General features: G+C 45.0%; 1 protein-coding gene across 2 annotated transcripts in view; it reads right to left on the bottom strand.

Moving 5' to 3' along the window:
- SLC24A3 (solute carrier family 24 member 3) overlaps positions 1-18,152 on the bottom strand; it is a 484,427-nt gene that overhangs the window by 42,078 nt on the left and 424,197 nt on the right. For both annotated transcript variants that reach the window (XM_045053924.1, XM_023251502.2), the window contains exons 8-10: positions 14,465-14,490; positions 6,354-6,407; positions 395-528 (exon numbers count right to left, since the gene is read on the bottom strand). In XM_045053924.1, the coding sequence (XP_044909859.1) occupies positions 395-528; positions 6,354-6,407; positions 14,465-14,490 (214 nt within the window). The remainder of the gene's footprint in view (positions 1-394; positions 529-6,353; positions 6,408-14,464; positions 14,491-18,152) is intronic.

The following is an 18,152-nucleotide window of genomic DNA, read 5'->3' as shown; positions in this document are numbered from 1 at the left end:
ATTATCGCAAATGGAATATTTTACATATTTTATCTCCTCTACTCGTTAAAAGGTTATCCCCATTTGGGAGAAGAGAAAATTGAGGCCCACTTGCTTCATGGTTATACAGCCAAATTGTGACAGTCAATACCTCAAACCACCCTCTCTCCCCAGTCTTCTCTCCTATATGGTCCTGCCCTAATTCTCCCTCCCCCTTGTCACTCCCAGCAAATGTTTTGCTCAAGAACTTCAGGAAACCTTCCCAGGCAGCTCATCACCAGGTATGACTGCCCCAGGATGTAGCCAAGGGAGCCTTTGGTCTGCTCTGGGACAGGCAGCATCCGGCCAACCCAGCCATGGTGCCCCAGGCAGCCTCCCAGCCCTCCTTCCTTGGACCCAGGCTCCACGCGGTTACCTTTCTTGAGTAGCACCACAGTTGCGTCACAATTGCTGCTGTCATCGATTTCTGCATTGTTGGCTAAGCCGTTGACCATGTTTCCAGTACCTTTCGTTCTCCTTTCGAAGCACTGATGGATGCAAGCGTTATATCTGAACAAAGTAATGAGCAGAAGGAGTCTGTCAGCGTTTGCTGCTGCCCCATTTCCCATCCCCCATCCAGTGTTGTGCGCAGCTCCCAGTCTAGGCGTGTTATTGTCATTGTTATTATTTTGTCCTCCTGTTTTCCCTGCAGAAAATGCACCCTGTCCTATTTTCCAATTTAAGGATCTATGGTAAATGAAAATAAAACCAGCATTACATAAATAAATAGAGACCCACTGCTTTCTTTGCAGCCTCTTCAAGGTCAATGGAGGCACCCCAGGATTGAGGTCCCCTGCTTGCAGTCTGTGTGTGGAAGGGTCGCCATGAGGCTCAGTGGGATGGGCAAGGTCTACCTTCTTTTGGCCGTGTCTCCAGGACCCACTGCTGCAGGGACCTGCTCAGTGGGGGGAAGGAGGAAGGAGCAGGTGTCACATCCACGCTGCTACCCAGTGTGTCACAGGCTGGCTGGCACTCTAGGTCTCTGTCTGTGTTTGGTTTTCTAAAATCACAGGTTGGGATCCTGTGAATCTCTTGTTAATGCTGTATTAGGGCGCCTGGGTGGCTCAGTCGGTTAAGCATCCGATTTTGGCTCAGGTCATAATCTCATGGTTTGTGAGTTCGAGCCCCGCCTTAGGCTCTGTGCTGACAGCTCAGAGCCTGGAGCCCGCTTCGGATTCTGTGTCTCCCTCTCTCACTTCCCCTCCCCTGCTCACTCTCTGTCCCCCCCCCCAAAAAAATAAATAAACATTAAAAAAAATTTAATGCTGTGCTATAATTCCAGGTCTGATGGGCTGCTGGGTTCATGGAAAAAATTCTGGGCTATGATCCTTAGAATGACTGAGTGACAACATTGTGCAGTTCATCTTACATGTGTGTTAAAAAAGGAAGAAGCTTATTCAAATTCCTAGCACGTTTTTGGCAGGTAAATGTTCTGGTCCCTTTATCTTTAGTATTAGAATACCTCACCCCCCTTACCAAAGAGGAATCCTAGAAAACTCTTGGGGAAAGGGAGGGGGCATTGTTCCCAGGGTGTTGTAGGCCACTGCTGCTTTTTGCCCCGCTCGAAGACCTAAAGGCCTTGGTGGCTTATTGGCCATGGGACAACCCACTGAGGTGTCTCTCCAGCTTGATCTCTGGCCTCCCAGAGGAACTGCAGCCAGGCATGGCAACTCTAAATTGCCAGCTGGCAGGCCACTCAAGCTGTATTTCCTCACACAAGCTTCTCTTCCACACCCTTTTTGCTGCTGCAGACAGGAGGCTCTGTGGAGTACTCTTCACTGAACCTATGCTTCAGTCAGAGCAGCACTGGGTGGCTGGGCCCACTGGGATATGACAGCTATCGTGGAATAGATGGAGGGACCCTCTGTGGCTGGACAGCCCCTTCCTGTACTCCCTGGGAGTTGCGGTTCACCCTCCATTGTGTGAGGGAGAGAACATAAAACTAGTCAAAGGTGATGGTGGTTTCTGTGAAAAGGGAACCAGGCAGGCCAATCCTAGAGCAATCTTTATAAGAGGTGGAGAACAGAACCAGAACATCACTATTTTGCAAACCTAAAGAAATGATGGAGCCAGATCCTGAGCATCAGTGGCTGCCAAAACCACAGACAGGAGACATCAATGTGCCTGTTGATGGCAGAATTCACCACCACTTGGGACACAGTCTACCTTGAACTGGATTGATGGCTGGCATATAGGAAACACAGAGGTCAGAAGAACAGGATGCACCATAGCCCCGGATGTAACCAACAACTTCCAAACTGTGGGAGACTATGTAGCTAATAATCCAACTTTGTCGAAGAATAAATTGCAAGGAAAAAAAAAACAGATGGGGGATTTGTAGATTAAAAGTTGGAGCAACTCAGGGCACCTGGGTGGCTCAGTTGGTTAAGCACTTGATTTGGGCTCAGGTCATGATCTTGTGGTTTGTGAGTTTGAGCCCCGCATCAGGCTCTGTGCTGACAGCTCAGAGCCTGGACCCTGCTTCAGATTCTGTGTCTCCCTCTCTCTCTGCCCCTCCCATGCTTATGCTCTGTCTCTCTCTGTCTCTAATAAATGAACATTAAAAAAATTAAAAAGAAAAAAAGGGGCACGTGGGTGGCTCAGTTGATTGGGCGGCCGACTTCACCTCAGGTCATGATCTCACGATCTGTGAATTCGAGCCTTGTGTCTGGCTCTGTGCTGACAGCTCGGAGCCTGGAGCCTGCTTCAGATTCTGTGTCTCCCTCTCTCTCTGCCCCTCCCCTGTGCATACTCTATTTCTCTCTCTCTTTCTCTCTCTCTCTCTCAAAAAAAAAAAAAAATAAACATCAAAAAAAAATTTTTAAGTTGAAACAACCAATTATAACAAGTGACATTTATTTGGATTCTGATTTTAAAAAGATTTATGAGATTAAAAGAAAAATGTAAGAAATAACATTCATGAGATCATTAAAAGTTTGAACACAGATTTGGTATTAAATACACTAAAGAAGTAGCACACACTTTCGGGTCTGATAATGACACGGTGGTTGTGTGAAAAGTGAGTCCTTTTAGAGATGTGTACTGAAATTTTTATAGATGAACTGGTATGCTGTCTGGGGCTTCAAATCATGTGGAGGGAAGGAAATGGATAGAGGTGTGGGCTGCTGGCCATCAGGGCTGGTGATGAGCATGGGGAGTTTGTTATACTATTCTGTTGGCTTTTGTAAATATTCAAATTCTTCTTAATGAAAAGGTCTTCCCACTTTCTAAACTCAAGAAGAATATCTTGTCCTACTGATAGAGCTATGGGGGAGAGGCAGTATTTCTGTCATCTTGACTCAGAATCCATAGATATACCAACTCGCAGTGCAACTGTATGTTACACATTTATTTGGATTTGGATAACAAGGTAATAACACTACATGTAGTATTGTTACGAGAGCTTTCTTGAAACCAGATATCGGTTAATAACTTAACCATGCTGTCACATTTCATCCTTACAAACAACCTTTGTGGTAGGAGGCATAATGAATCCTGTTTTGGAAGAGAAGAAACAGATTCAAGATGGCTGAATGACTTGGCCGAGGTCTTACTGCTGTGACCAGACAGAGCTGAACGTGACACCCTTGTTCTCAACCACCAAACCACACTGCCTCACCTGGGGGCCAAATCCCAAGAAGGAACCCAGATATACAGAAATCAGTCCTCACTAAGGCCAAGTATGTCTCATGCTCCCTTAAGATCTTTGTCTACTTGGCCAAACTAAAATTGCTTTTTGACCTTCACACAGAATTTTTAAAGTCATCCACCCAGGAGGCAGCTGACAACTCTAATATATGCTGTTTTTAACTGATGCTACTCAGTTTTATATTTTTAATTGAATGTTTTAAATTTTGTGCCTGCACCCTGAAGCTATTTTATTGTGGAGCGTGCAATTTTATAAATCAGATTTTATAAAACCCAATGATTAAAGCCTCTGATTGCGGATGGGGATAGCTAAAGAGCAGAGATTTCAATTTAGAACTTGGGACCAGAATTTATGCAGAAAATTCTGTGAGCACAGTAGCTGCCATTCCCCATTTTATTTGCATCCTGCTGGTTTGAGCAGCTGGAAGGTTGGTAAAGTTGAGGCATCAGCAGAAACACACCTCATTAGCTTTCACACTGGGCATAGTTTGGGGGCGAGGAGAGAAATTGTTCACAGTGTTATCTTAATGTACACAAGCCCTGCCAGCAACTCATGGGCTTTACGATGGTTCAGTAGAGGGGTGCAGTGGTCACACTATGCATGCTAGCAAAATTCCTCAACCTTCCTTCCCTTTAGACCTGCTCTGCTGTGAGCCTTCCTTATTCTGTGAAGCCTCTAGTGAATGCACAATGGGACAAACTGTCATCTAAATTCAGATTCAAAACCCAAGATCAATGTTGGGCACAGAGTAGTAACTCAGTCAATTCTTCTGGAATAACTGACTGATTCACCTTTTCAAAGGGGAAGGAAAGGACGCTTGACTCTTTGGGAACTCGAACTTAGAGCCTCAAAAAGTTAAAAAAAAAAAGGGAGTGAAATAATCAATTTAAAAAACATTGAAGAAGATGTGTGCATTATTGAGGCCTCCTCATAGTGGCCCTGATTCCCTAATGGTTTTGCTATTTAAGAGAAAGAGGAGCAAGATGCTTTCAAAGACTTTTCTTCTGAGGTCTAGAAACTCTGGAAGGCCTGTGGGCCAACTCTGGTTTTGGGGGGAGCCCATTTAATCGGTATTTTTAAATGGAAGGTGATGAGTCGTAAAAGCACCTGATTCTTTGTCAGTTACCCCATGGTAACTCCATACCAGGATACACTAGAAATATGCTCTTCTAGTAACAAGACCCGGGTATCAGGACAGCTCCAGAGGTGAAGGCTGGACGCCATATTGAGTGGACTGACAGCAGATCACTTACAGCCCACACTGAACATCAGCTAAGCCTGTTCCTACCTTTACTCTTAATGTGACGTTTGCCAATGGCCAGACTGATTTCTCCAAACACATCTCTCAGACACTAGTGGCCAGAATTAATTTTTGTCAGACCTCAACAGGAAAGACAACTTGACATGTCAAATTCTAGACTGCTACCTGATATGTCCAAACTGGAAATTTCTGAACGTGTTCTACTTTCATGCCCCCTGAGAAGTAGCCACATATGCTGGGGGAAGTATGGGTTAATTTAGAATGAAAGAAACAGTTCCCAGGGGGTCCAGCAGCTGCAGCATGAAGTGTCTCTGCATTATTTATAAACTCCTCATCTCAATGGTACTTGGCAAAAAGATGAACCAGCAGGTTCACAGCTTTACCTTAGAGTAAGGGAAACACCAGCAATTTAATTCTTGATACAAAGAGTAAGCCACCCAAACTCCAAGGGAAAAAGAATGTATGAAGTGGTGGTTTTAAAATACATCTGCAAATTCTTTGACGCTCCTCCTTTTAAAAGGTGAAGCAGATCCCTTGAGTGTGGGCTAGACTTACTTCTAATAAATAGAATATGGCAGAAGTGACAGTGTATGACTAGTGAGACCAGATTATAAAAGGCACTGGGGCCCTTCTAGCTCTCTCTCTTGACTCACCTGTTCCCTTGTTGTGGAGATACTCAACCAACCCCAAGGAGAGGCTTATGTGTTGAGAAACAGAGGACTCCAGCCAACAGACAGTATCAGCTCGCCAACACTGCAAGTGCGCCATTTTGCCTTCCCAGTTAAGTAGGTGATGGCCACCCCAGCCAACCTCTTAACTGCAATCTCAAGGAAAACCCTGATCTAGAACTCCCAAGTTAAGTGCTCCTGGACACCTAACTCAGAAGTTGTAATGAGATAACACATCCTTCTAGTTTTAAGCCACTACATTTTGGGGTCATTTATTACCCAGCAATAGATGACTAATACAATATGAATAATGGAAGTCTGTAGATTTTTGATCCATGGTTTTACTCATCTCTTAATTAGCTCTGGTCCCATCTTCATCACCCTATATAGAAGCATAACATAGTGCATTTTACCTCCTTTCTTGTTATGAAAGAGAGTTTAAAGCATCCTAAAGAGCCAAAAGTTAGGTTGCCAGGTCTTAAAGAGGGTGCAAGGGTTTGTCAGATCTCTCAAGTTAAACACTAAAAGCTTTGATTCCGTCATCACATGTGGGTTGGAAGAATCTTTGCTATTGTCACTAATCAAAACTGCAGTGATTCGCAGCAGGTTGCTGAGGGGACCAATGAGTTTGTGACAGACTGCATTGAAAGCTGGCCAGCTAACTGCCCTCCCCTCTGTTTCCCTTTCCACATTATCCCATAATTCTAAATGTAGGAAACAGTTTTGGAAAAGAAAACCAAGACGACATTTTACTTACTTCATGATGACAATGTAGACAAGATACATCAGCACAAGGACTAAAGACTCCCACCTGTGTAAAACCAAGAATGGTTTGTTAAAGGAAGTCACCACAGGCAGGCATGCAACACACCAGCCTGTCTCTGAAAATCCATGTGATGTCAATGGCAGTTAAACCAGGTGAGCAGGGCAAGGATGAAGTGAATGTGTGGACTGGCTACAAATATTTCCTGGTCTGTAGACATTTCTCCATTGCATACAGCTTTCAATGCACTTTCTTTTCCTTCTCTACCTAAAAGGAAAATGCTCCTTCCCCTGTCATTCACTCACCCAGAAGAGTTCTGTGAGAGCAGCAAGTCTACCATAATATTGCTGAATATAGGCCTGTATTTATAAATCTGTGCACAGCTTAATCATTCACTAAAACTATTCAGACATATTTACAAAGGGCAAACTAAAGGAATTGATAGGGGGTGACAGAGGGATTGCTGGATACAGAGGAGTAAGGCAAAGAGAGAGAGAGAGATATGGGATGGGGGAGAGGGAGGGGAGAGAGAGAGAGAGGGAGACTGGGGGAGATATAATGGGAGAGGGAAGAGACAGGGGGAGGGAGAGAGAGAGAAGGGGGGAGAGAGAGAGAGGGAAAAGATAGAGGAGGGGGGAGGAGGAAGAGAGGGAGAAGGAGGGATAGGGGGCAGGAAAAGGGAAAGAGAAAAAACCTAGGCAGGGAAGATATCAGCAGGAAGGATAAGAATGGACAAGTGGAAAACGGCCAAGAGAAAGAAAGAAAAAAATAATGAAACCTACTGGAATGTACCTTGAGCGTCCGATAATTTGAATACTCCTATTTTCTTCATTTTAGTAACTTTCCGTTAAAAAACTAGGGAATTTGATTTCTAGGTTCCCCTTTAGCTGTAGAATTGAGGGAGAAATTCTGGTTTCAAGAAGAGGTTGCTGGAGAATGGTCTATGAAGAAATTCTAGGTCATGCCTTTCTTTCCAGTTTTTCTTTTCAAGCTCCATGTCTAAAAATTGACCCTCAGGGGTGCCTTGCTGGGATAGGAGGTTAAGCATACAACTCTTGGTTTCAGCTCAGGTCATGATCTCACAGTTTCATGAGATTGAGCCCTGCACTGGGCTCTGTGCTGGCAACATGGAGTCTGCTTGGGATTCTCTCTCTTTCTCTCTCTCTGCCCCTCCCCCACTCATGCTGTCTCTCTTATAATAAATAAACAAAAACAACAAAAAAAATTGACCCTCAGGAAATATGTGGTCAAGTGTAAAAAGGATGCACACATAAGGGTCTTTGTTGCCGTGGTGTTTATAAACACGCAATGCAGGTAAGAAGCAAGACAGTTACAAGATGGGAGCCTGGGTACACATGTTAGGACACGTGCATCCACAGGGTGGGGTCCCATGCTTTGGTTCAGAATGATAATGCAAACGTGTGTGTATGTGGTATAGAAAGTGCTTTTGATGCTAGTAAGAGAAGAAATCAAGGGGTCTACACCTCTCCATCTTCTGCCACATTTCTGGGCTTCGCTCTTAGTAAACCATCTCAAAGAATGCACACACTTTACTGCAGTACTGCACTTTCCCTTGGCAAATCCCTCTAATGTCCACATTCATCCATCTGTTGAAACACTTGTCCACAGCACCAGCGACCTCCATGTGCATGACTCCAGGGATGGTTCTCTGTCATCCTGTTCAATTTCCCTGCAGCATCTGAAGGCTGGTCACTTGCCCTCCTGCATACAGCACTCTCTTCTGACTTCCGAGAGGCCATGCTCCTGGTTTTCCTCCTGTCCCCTGAACTTCTCCTTCCCTCTGCCTCCTCCACTTCCCCAGCTGAACCTCTAAATAGGGGGCCCTCTTCTCTTTTTACCTACCTGTCCCCTGAACTTCTCCTTCCCTCTGCCTCCTCCACTTCCCCAGCTGAACCTCTAAATAGGGGGCCCTCTTCTCTTTTTACCTACACGATCTCCCTAGGTGATGTCATCTGGTCCTCCTGATGTAAACACCAGCCCACACACCCACTCCACTCCTCTTCCTGGGGCTGTGCTCATATATTACTGTCGATGTATGTCCCATGTGGTTGTCTCAATGCACGTCGGAACAGAATTCTTAATTCCTGCTTCCTGGCTTTGTGCTTCCCCAGGCTTTGCCATCTCAGCCAACTGTACCTCTCCCTGCCCAGTCAAGCTCCAAGTCTGGAAATCAGTCTGGAGCCCTCCATTACCTTTGCCTCACATCCATCACAACCCTACATCCCAAATATTTCCTGAATTGTTGGATTCCGTCCACCCTGCTGCTACTTGCTAGTCCACCTTAACTTCAGCATCTGAACTGGTTTCTGCGAGGCTCCTGGGTCATGTCGTTCTTCTGTTTAAAGCTCTTCAACTTCTTCCCAACAAAGTTAAGAAGAAAAAAACAAAAGCTGCCTCCCCATTCCCACCCCGCAAAACCGGTTATTTTGTTTTTTAAATTGTTTGTGCCCCATCACACTGTGTCTGTGTTCCATCACACTGGTCTCCCTTCATTTGCACACGCCAAGTTCTTTCCTTCTCTCCAGAGCCTTTGCACTTACTGTTCCTTATGCCAGGAATACTTTTCCCTTTATTCCTTGGCTGGCCCCTTTGATCCTGCAAATGCCAGCTGAAATGCCACCTCCTCCAACAAGTCTTCCTGTCTACCCCTCCTTTGCTTTCTATCACATGACCTTGTGGATGTTTGCTAAACAGGTGACCAGTCTGTGACTTCCATGTTGATTTATTTATTCATTACCTATTTATATGTAATGCCTGTTTCTGGCAGTCACTTCATACCACTCCTCACATCTGACCCCCACCTCAGTTATCTGGTTTTTCATCTTCCAGAGACTTAGAGCCGACCCCCTGACAGCTGACTCCCCCAAGCACATACCCCTTCCCTCCCCGGCTGCCCACTATTCTCTTCTCAGCACACAGCAGTCCTCAGCTCCTCTGTGCAGGGCGAGACTTCCTTTAAAACCCACTTTCAGTTGTAAAACACCTCCTGAACATGGTTCTTACCTCATTAAAACCAGTGTATTATGTGGCATAAAGTTAATTGGGAAGAATAAGATTTTATTCACAGCCTTCATTTTGAAGGAGGAGATACCTGAGATCAGAAGGGATGCCGTATAACAGCTTGGATGCATTTTAATAGACTCGGTGAGGGTCACCAGAAAACAGACCCATGTCAACGAAATATTTCAGCTAGGCTGAATGAAGTCCAATGCTTTGTAAACAGGTATATTTATACTCTAATTCCTTTAGACCTTTTTTTTCCCTACTCAAAACAAGCTCTTCCATTGCAGTGTTCAAGTCAAGTTCTCTTCTGTTATGTATCAGGGATGCTTGTGAGATGGGGGTTCTCTGCTCCTGCTGACACTTCAGCTTGGGTTGGTCAGTGTCCAGACTCAGGGCTCACCCAATGCCTCCTCCATATGAAATACACCAGGCTCTCTAAGACCTCTATAACATCCATCTGCTGTCCTCTCTGCTTTGGGGCCTGATGAAGAGTTCATTCTAGTTTAATGCATTCTAGTTTAATGCTTTTCAGAGTCCCAAGGCTCCCCACCTCCTGCCCTTGCCCCCTATCTCTAATGACCCTGTGATGACATGTCAACTGTCTCCCTTCTCTCTAGCCCAAGTTCTGTCTAGCCCAAGTTCTATCTAGCCCAAGTTCTGTCTAGCCCAAGAGAGCCTCCAGGTCAGGGCTGAGTTTGGTTTTGTGTTCAATGTCTGGTTCTGGAACAGAACCTGGCATTCAGGAGGCGTTTAGGAAACAGTTGTGGAATTGGACAGAGTCCACATGCAGACCTCTAAGGTCACAAGGCTCTTGTCCCCCGGCTTTCCCCTGGGGACACTTCTCCATCTGCCTCTCCTGACTGCAGCCTATCCACTGTCCTCTGAGGACCTGGTCTTGTGGTATGATCTCGGTTTGTTTCTTCCTTTCCCACAAACTTCCAATTTGAATCGCCTTCAACTGGCCCCTGGTTCTCCTGCCAAAGATAATTCTTTCCTGTATTGGGAGGGTTATTCCCCATTACTCCGTGTTCTCACCCAGAGGGCGAGGCCCTGCTTTCTTATGGTCCAGAACAGTGAATGCTGGTCCCAAATGCTCCACATGTAGATATGCTCCAAGTCATGTCCCCTGGCTCTCCTTTCTCTCCCGAAGTTACAGCTTGAGGCTCAAAGAAGAAACAAGAATATCAACCTGAATCCTTTTGCTTTCTTATCAGGACTTCAGACTCACTGAAGACATATTCCAAATTCCTTCTGGCAATATTGTGGGCCTCACTGAGCTGTCATTATGGATTCAGGTTGATACAATGCATCTTAACCGGTGGATCTCTGATATTTCTATTTTAACTGTAATCTTTAGGGGTAGTTCTCTAACTGAGAAGCACCAAACATATGAAGAGCACCCTGCCTCTGGCTTGCTAATAGAACTACAGAACCCTACGAGTTGAGACAGCAAGTGGGGACTACTGGATCTGAAGGAGGGTGGTCCTACCTCCAGGATAAATAATGATTGGTCTAGGGGAGCCTGGGTGGCTCAGTTGATTAAGCGTCTGACTCTTGATTTTGGTTCAGGTCATGATCTCATGGTTTGGTTCTTGTGAGATTGAGCCCCGAGTTGGGCTCTGTGCTGACAGCTTGGAGTCTCTCCTGCAGGCATGTGCATGCGTCTCTCTCTCTCAAAAATAAATAAATAAAACATTTTAAGAAGTAATAATGATTAGTCTAGAGTTGTAATTCTATCCTGCCTGGCCACTTGTTGGTCAAGGTAGACCCAGTTGGGACCGAAGAGATGTAAGGTGGAAAAGAGTCTTCCTTCTTCCTCCTTCTTGCTGTCAGTCCAACCTGATGCCTGGAACTACAATAGCCTTCTTGACCATTAGGAAAGGCCGAGAGAAATGCGGAGCCATCTCGTACCACCACCATCTGGAGCACTTGTTATGCAAGAAAAATAAATCACTATTTCTTCAACACGATTTAGCTGGCTTTCTGCTACTAAAAGCCTTCTGCTTGCTATTTCTTGTCTGATTGTGACCTGCTGCAGACACTGATCCAGGAGCGGGAAAGCTGTGTACAACAGGGAAGCCTTGCCTTTGTGTATTTGTATTTGACAAGGCTCATAAAGAGTACTCTTGTTTCAGGGAGCCTGGGTGGCTCAGTCAGTTAAGCGTCCGACTTCAGCTCAGGTCATGATCTCATGGTTCATGGCTCTGACCCCCGCGTCAGGCTCTGTGCTGATAGCTCAGAGCTTGGAGCCTGCTTCGGATTCTATGTCTCCCTCTCTCTCTGCCCCTCCCCTGCTCATGCTCTGTCTCTCTCATCTCTCAAAAATGAATAAACGTTAAGAAAAATTTAAAAAAAGGGTACTCTTGTTTCAAAATAAACACAACTGAAATGAGTTTCCTTTTGAGGATTTGGGATGAATTGGTTACCTCCCTTGAAATCGCTAGGACATGATGGAATGTTCTACAACAAGGAATGGAATTTATCATTTAGTAATACTGAAATATTATTGTGGTCTAATTTGTACAGGTTGAAGCAGCTGGCGTTAACTGAGAAATCAGAAATCAGCTCCTAGACACACCTTTTCAGCAAAGCCAATGCTTGTGTTTGGCTGGGTATGAAAAATACCCAGTATTCTGGTGGACGGTGAAAAACACCTTAAAGTTCAATATACTTTATATTTAAACCAGGAGCTGAGATCCCTGGAAGTCTAGAAGCAGTTACGGGTCCGTGGTGTAGACTTCAATTTCTCAGCCTCACTCGTATGAAAAATGTCCTCTGTCAGCCCATCCACATAATAGCAGTCATTATGTAACAGGCGGCAGTCTGGGAATGATGCTCTGATGCCATGAGCTTCCTTGTTCTTCCCTGCAACTACTCCTGTGCACGAGTTATGATTCTAACCCAGCCCCGGCTGGAACAAAGCATGCTGGGAAATTTGCACCTCATTCATCCATGGCCTTCCTATCTCTTTACTCATGTGGGAGCATTGGTGCTGAAGCTGGGGATCTGAGGACCTCAGAATCTGGCTCTTTGGAGCAGGCCCAGGGTTCTAACCTCCTAACATCTGTAGGAGATTTGACCTTTGAATGCAGAGGAAATGGTCTCTCCCTTTCTTGCTCCATACCACCTGAAATATCCTAAAAGACATTTTAAAAAAGTGTTTATTTATTTTTGAGGGGAGGGGCAGAGAAAGAGGGAGAGATAGAGAATCCCAAGCAGGCTTCGTGCTGTCCATGCAGAGCCCAACACGGGGCTCGAACTCACAAATCACGAGATCATGACCTAAATGGAAATCAAGAGTTGAATGCTTAACTGACTGAGCCACCCAGGTACCCGTATCCTAGAAGACATTCTGAGGATAAGGACCGAAACTGGCTGGTCACAAAGCCTGCCTTTGCCAGCAAAACCAGGCAGGTGTAGAAAGAGAGCTCTACTTAAGAAAAACCAACAGTATACCACCCATGGATATCCTTTCTTAAGGTTTCTGCACAGACAGAACACACACACACACACACACACACACACACACACACACACACACAACAGAAAAATTGCTGAGATCAACTGTGATCATAACTTGTCTGTATAGAAGCATTGTTAGCTAACAGCAGCAACACTGAGCAACTCTTAAGCACCTACTGTTTGCTAAGGCAAAGTGGTGGTCATGCTAAATGTGCCATCAGTTTGAGAATATTTTTGCAAGTTTTCTTGTTCTGCACTTAAGGACATGGGGGGAAGAGGTCACCACTCTACTTGGCCACTACATCCAGGTGGATCCCATGAGGCGGTTCTCCCTGGCTTCTGACCTCTGACCTGAGACATCTTAATCCCAGTTAGCCTGCTCATCACAGTTTCCCAAAGAAGACCTCCTTATTTTTTATGGGTTGATATAAAGATTACGTGTCTTAAAACAAGTTTTCCTAGCTGTCTTTTCCTCGCCCCTCCTGAACAGATGAGAGGGAGAGTTGGCAAAAGTATACTTAAGACCCTGGCCTGATGAATAACATTTACCATCAATGAGACAAGTTCATCTGCAACGCCCAAATTCTGAATATCAGAGATAGCCTAAGACAAAGAAATGTCACTCTGACAAAGGGCCAGTTGAAGGCTCCTTTTGCTGAAGGCTCATTCTTAGCTTTAAATAATATCATGAGGGGTGCCTGGGTGGCTCAGTCAGTTAAGCATCTGACTTTGGCTCAGGTCATGATCCCGTGATTCATGAGTTTGAGCCCCGCATCGGGCTCTGTGCTGACAGCTCAGAGCCTGGAGCCTGCTTTGGATTCTGTCTCTCTCTCTCTCTCTCTCTCTCTCTCTCTGTCTCAAATACTAATAAACTTAAAAAAATAGTATCATGGAAATTGTTTACCTACCTTCCTACAGTGCCACACTTATCTATCCCTAAAATGCTATTTCACATTCTTCTATATCTACAGATCAAATGTTTGAAAAACATAACAGGAATGCACAACATACCCAATTTCTATTTCTATTCCAAACATATTTGACTTGTTTAGAACCCACCTGAAAAATGGGGATTTGGATAGTTGGCCCAAATGCACATGTTCCCATATATTTAATTTGGTTTAAGTTTTGTATCCATCAAAAAAAAATCACTGATTTTTCATCGGCCTAAGATCATCTTGAATGTCAGGCAGAACTTTAGTGGGTTAAGGATAATGGAAGTGACTCCATCTCCATTTCCTAAGATTTACATGGTATTTGAATATGCCAATGTGGTTTGGACGCAATTTGAAAAGATTAGTCAAATCTTAACCACGACCTAGCAAATGGCTAACTGCAGAAAGGCACAGCTAAGTCATGCCATCTAACCTGGCTGATAAAGACAGTGAAGTATTAGCATCCCCAATGGAAGGCCACCGTCCCAGCCCAAGGGAAAAGGTCTCTGCTCTGTCAGAGCTAATTTAGTTTCTTTGTTGTGGTCAAATGGGTCCCAAGAAATGCTAGTTGTTCTAAGCTGCCATGACATCCCCCTTTCTTTCCTAAACCCTGACTCTGGTCTTCAATATATTTGGCTCTGTAACACAGCAAGGAGAAATTGGAGGGGAAAAAGAGGTACTTACCAGGAAACTTGTTCGTCATAAATGAACTGTAAAAAAAAAAAAAAAAAAAGAAAGAAAGAAAAAGAAAAAAAGGACAATTAGACATACACACATATGCAATGTCTGCACGCATACGCGTGCTTTATGACTGCACGTCTTCCAACCATGTAGCTGGTTTGGTGGGAATCAGGCTGGGGCTGGCCTGGAACACGACGAATCTGCAGATAAGCTTCCCTCTGTGCTGGTTTCATGTGTGGCTAATGTTAGTGGCAGGAGGTGGTGTTGGCGGATGGGGGTGGCACATTGAGGAGGACAGAAGCAGCAGACCATCCTGTCCCTCCTGGCAATTTCTGTCCAACAGTGCAGTGAGAGGAACGCATGACCCCCTGCTATGCAGAGCAAGCCGCACTGTAGAATTTTAGATCCAGAAGGGGATGGGGAAGCCTGGCAGGTGCTTGCAAGCATTAGCCACTTGTGGGCCACCTGTAAGACGTCTGCATGTGCCTGTGCACTCTGTAGTACCTTTAAGCTTTTAGGCAAGCATGCAGACTTCTATGTACTCAATATTTTTTTAAGTGGGCCTATTTTGTTTGTTTGTTTGTTTCTCTAAAAGAATTTACTTTCAAAGGAAACTCTGCATCACAACCAAAAGTAGAGAACCAGCTTCACTTGCCACCAGTGTGCAGAGGGTGAAAAATAAGTGTGCTGACAACAGTGACTGAAAGTCTCAGCAGGGCACTGTGGGCTGCCCATGCCCTGGGCCACGGGCCTGCCCTTTTGCTAAAGGAGATAAGCAGGAGTCAGAGGCAGCTGGAAGAAATACAAGAACCAAATGGAGATTTTGCCCCGATCAGATAGTATCCAAAAGGAATATACAACAAAAATTGAATTCATTTAACCCCTAGCTCATATATCATTCCAAATCACTTCTCACTTTAGGGGAAGAAGTGGTATAATTTTGGCCCTTTGATTCTATATGGGGAAACGGAGCCACAGAGAACACAAGGAATTTTCTTGAGGGTTCACAGAGTTTGTTTTAGAACTCGGGACTGGCTCTTAAATCTTCTTTCCATGACGCATTTATGTGCCCAAACGGTGCACTGTTGAAAACAAGTGGGAACGCCTATATTTTAGTCAAGCAGGAAGCTGAGCGTTGCTTCATAGCTTGCACTTTCCACCTTCACCAGATATGATTGCTTCTGGGTATGATCATCTCTGAGCAGGTGGCCCTCTGGAGACTCGAAGGCAGAAGAAACATCTGGGTTCAAAGTGTCAGTACTGCACAGATTTGGTAAAGTCAACAAATGACACAGGCATCGCTTCGGTCCCCAGAGATCAGAATAACCATATGTTGCGAGAGAGAGGCAGAGACGAGCAGGGGAGGGGCAGAGACGAGCAGGTATGGCTCAGAAGGCACATGAAAAGACCTCTCTCCAATTATCCCAAAGGCGTAAAGACAAGAGGAAAAGAAAGGGTCCTCACTTATTTGTACTCACACTTCCTGACAAGACATTGACAAAGATGTTGTCTTCAGCAGCTTTGTGACTCTTGTTATGGGATTCAACAGGTTGACATTTGCATGGAAATGTCAAACCAGAATGGGAAGAGAATTAAAGAAATAAAGGAAACCATCCCGTGATCTAGGCTGGATGGTATGCAATCCATCCCTTGGAAGGCTCCCAGACCCTTTTGTATAATCACCAGCTTAAAAAAATTATTGTTGAGAAATCATGAAACAGAACAAATGAATTAAGATGGAAAACGTTTCTATTAATTGAAGTTAATTCAGTATCAGTCTCGAGTAGCACGCTGGAGCAATCAATTCATCGTCACTTAAGAGAGCACGAGACACTGGTAAGGAGTTTATTAAAGTGCCAATTTAATTTTCGCGTATCAGGGAAGGCAGGCGATACTGTATAATATAAAAGCAGCTATAATATAAAAGAAGCCCTTATTCTATGCCATGTGATGGACAGGTGAGGGCATAGATCAGTATGCCTCTAGTGATTGATTATCTCAGTGATCATAACAATGGGGAAAAATCAGAATAGGCTGAATTGTACAAAATGAGAATGGAATTTACACAGGACACAATGAATTGGGGAATAGTGGGCTCTGAACTAGATACACAATTAAGGAGCATCATGAATCCAACGTTAAGGCAGTGGCTGTGGCCAGGGAAGTTGGGGGTGGGAATGTGCTTGAGGGAGGCAGGCCAGGAAAGCGAAATGTCCATGGCCTCCCTACAAATTCTGACAAATGGTGGTGACCTGAAAGACTCCGAATAACGGATGAGGGATATCCCATCACTGACCACTGACAGCCAGGAGCCCTTAGCTACCCTGTGGCTAATGAGCAAACACAGTCTGGGTTTTAATCAACTTCTTTAAGAAGATTGGGTGGGAAAATGAGAGGACTAAAAAAAAAAAAAAATAGAAAAATAGATAAAAGGAAATAAAAGTTAGGCCTTTAAGAAAACCTACGAGGAAACAGGAAAGGAGGCGGACGGCGAGTTATGTCTCTGAGCCTTGTTGGTGGCCTCTGGATGAGGTTGAGCCACCGATCATCACACACTGAGAGGGCTGAAAATGAGGAAACGGGCACTATTCACAGAACGTTCCTGTGAGAGAGTATGGCACTGGACCACCCTGACGCAGTGCTGGAATCGCTCTGTCTGGAAACTTAAAATGACAAGGACAGGCAACTCTCCCACTCGACATTGCTGATGGTTCCAGGGAATGGATTTGTTACTCCTAACAGTTTTATTTTATTTTATATTTTATTTTATTTTAGTCTATTCTATTTTTCTTAAGGCAAATGTTGAATATCCCTCTGTATTTCCACACTCTTTCCATGGCTAAAAGAAGACGAAACCACTGCCTTGGCCCCTTACAGCCGCATTACTAGGGTAGAAAAAAACCCCGAGATCGTTTATATAGGTACCTGTCTGAAACAGGAAATCACACCCCCACTCCCACCCATTCACCACTAGGTGGTGCTCACGTCCTACCCTCTGCTTGTCCATTCTGCCAAGGCAGTGAGCGGGGTTGGAAGGAAGTCAGATCAAGTCCATTTCAAGGCTCCATGAAACTTCCTGGTAGGAGGGTAAGCACCTCAAAACAGACGGCTTCCTAAAGGAATCTTCAGCCAACGTTGGGGAGGCAGGACACGTTCTGAGTTGGGGACAGGCAGGTCCCTCAAGCTCATGCCACCACTCAAATCCCGTGTTGCAGTCGAGGGTCCTGCTGTGTGGCCTTTGGAACTGACTCACCTTTATCCTGGTCAGGTTTCTGAAAACGAGCCTTGCTTGGGGAAGCAGCTCTTTGTGCTTTTCTGGTTGTGTTTGTGCCAGACGCTGCGGCCACCCCCAGTGACCACACCCGGGTGGTGCTAAGTGGCACCTGAGCCCCAGGTTTGCTGCACACGGCTGGTCAGCAGACCTGCTCTCTGACCCCAATGTGATTCATCCAAAGCTACCTTTGGCTTCACCCTTAAGCTTTCCACGTGTTCCACAGACGAGCTAAATGTGAACACACACACGCAAGAGTGATTTTGAAGAAAAAAAAACCTCTCTTTTCCTTCAGGCCTCAGAGAAACAGTTGGGTACCATGGAAACCAGCTTTCAGTCCTGGTATCTGCTCTAGAGTTCTTCTAAGAGAGATAGGCTTACAGCAGGCAGGTGAATCCCTGGATGACATCCCAGGGAACT

Source organism: Felis catus, chromosome A3 (assembly GCF_018350175.1).
Source record: "Felis catus isolate Fca126 chromosome A3, F.catus_Fca126_mat1.0, whole genome shotgun sequence".
Lineage (NCBI taxonomy): Eukaryota > Metazoa > Chordata > Mammalia > Carnivora > Felidae > Felis > Felis catus.
The sequence above is the reverse complement of the archived record's forward strand: the minus strand, read 5'-3'. Positions and strand labels throughout refer to the sequence as shown.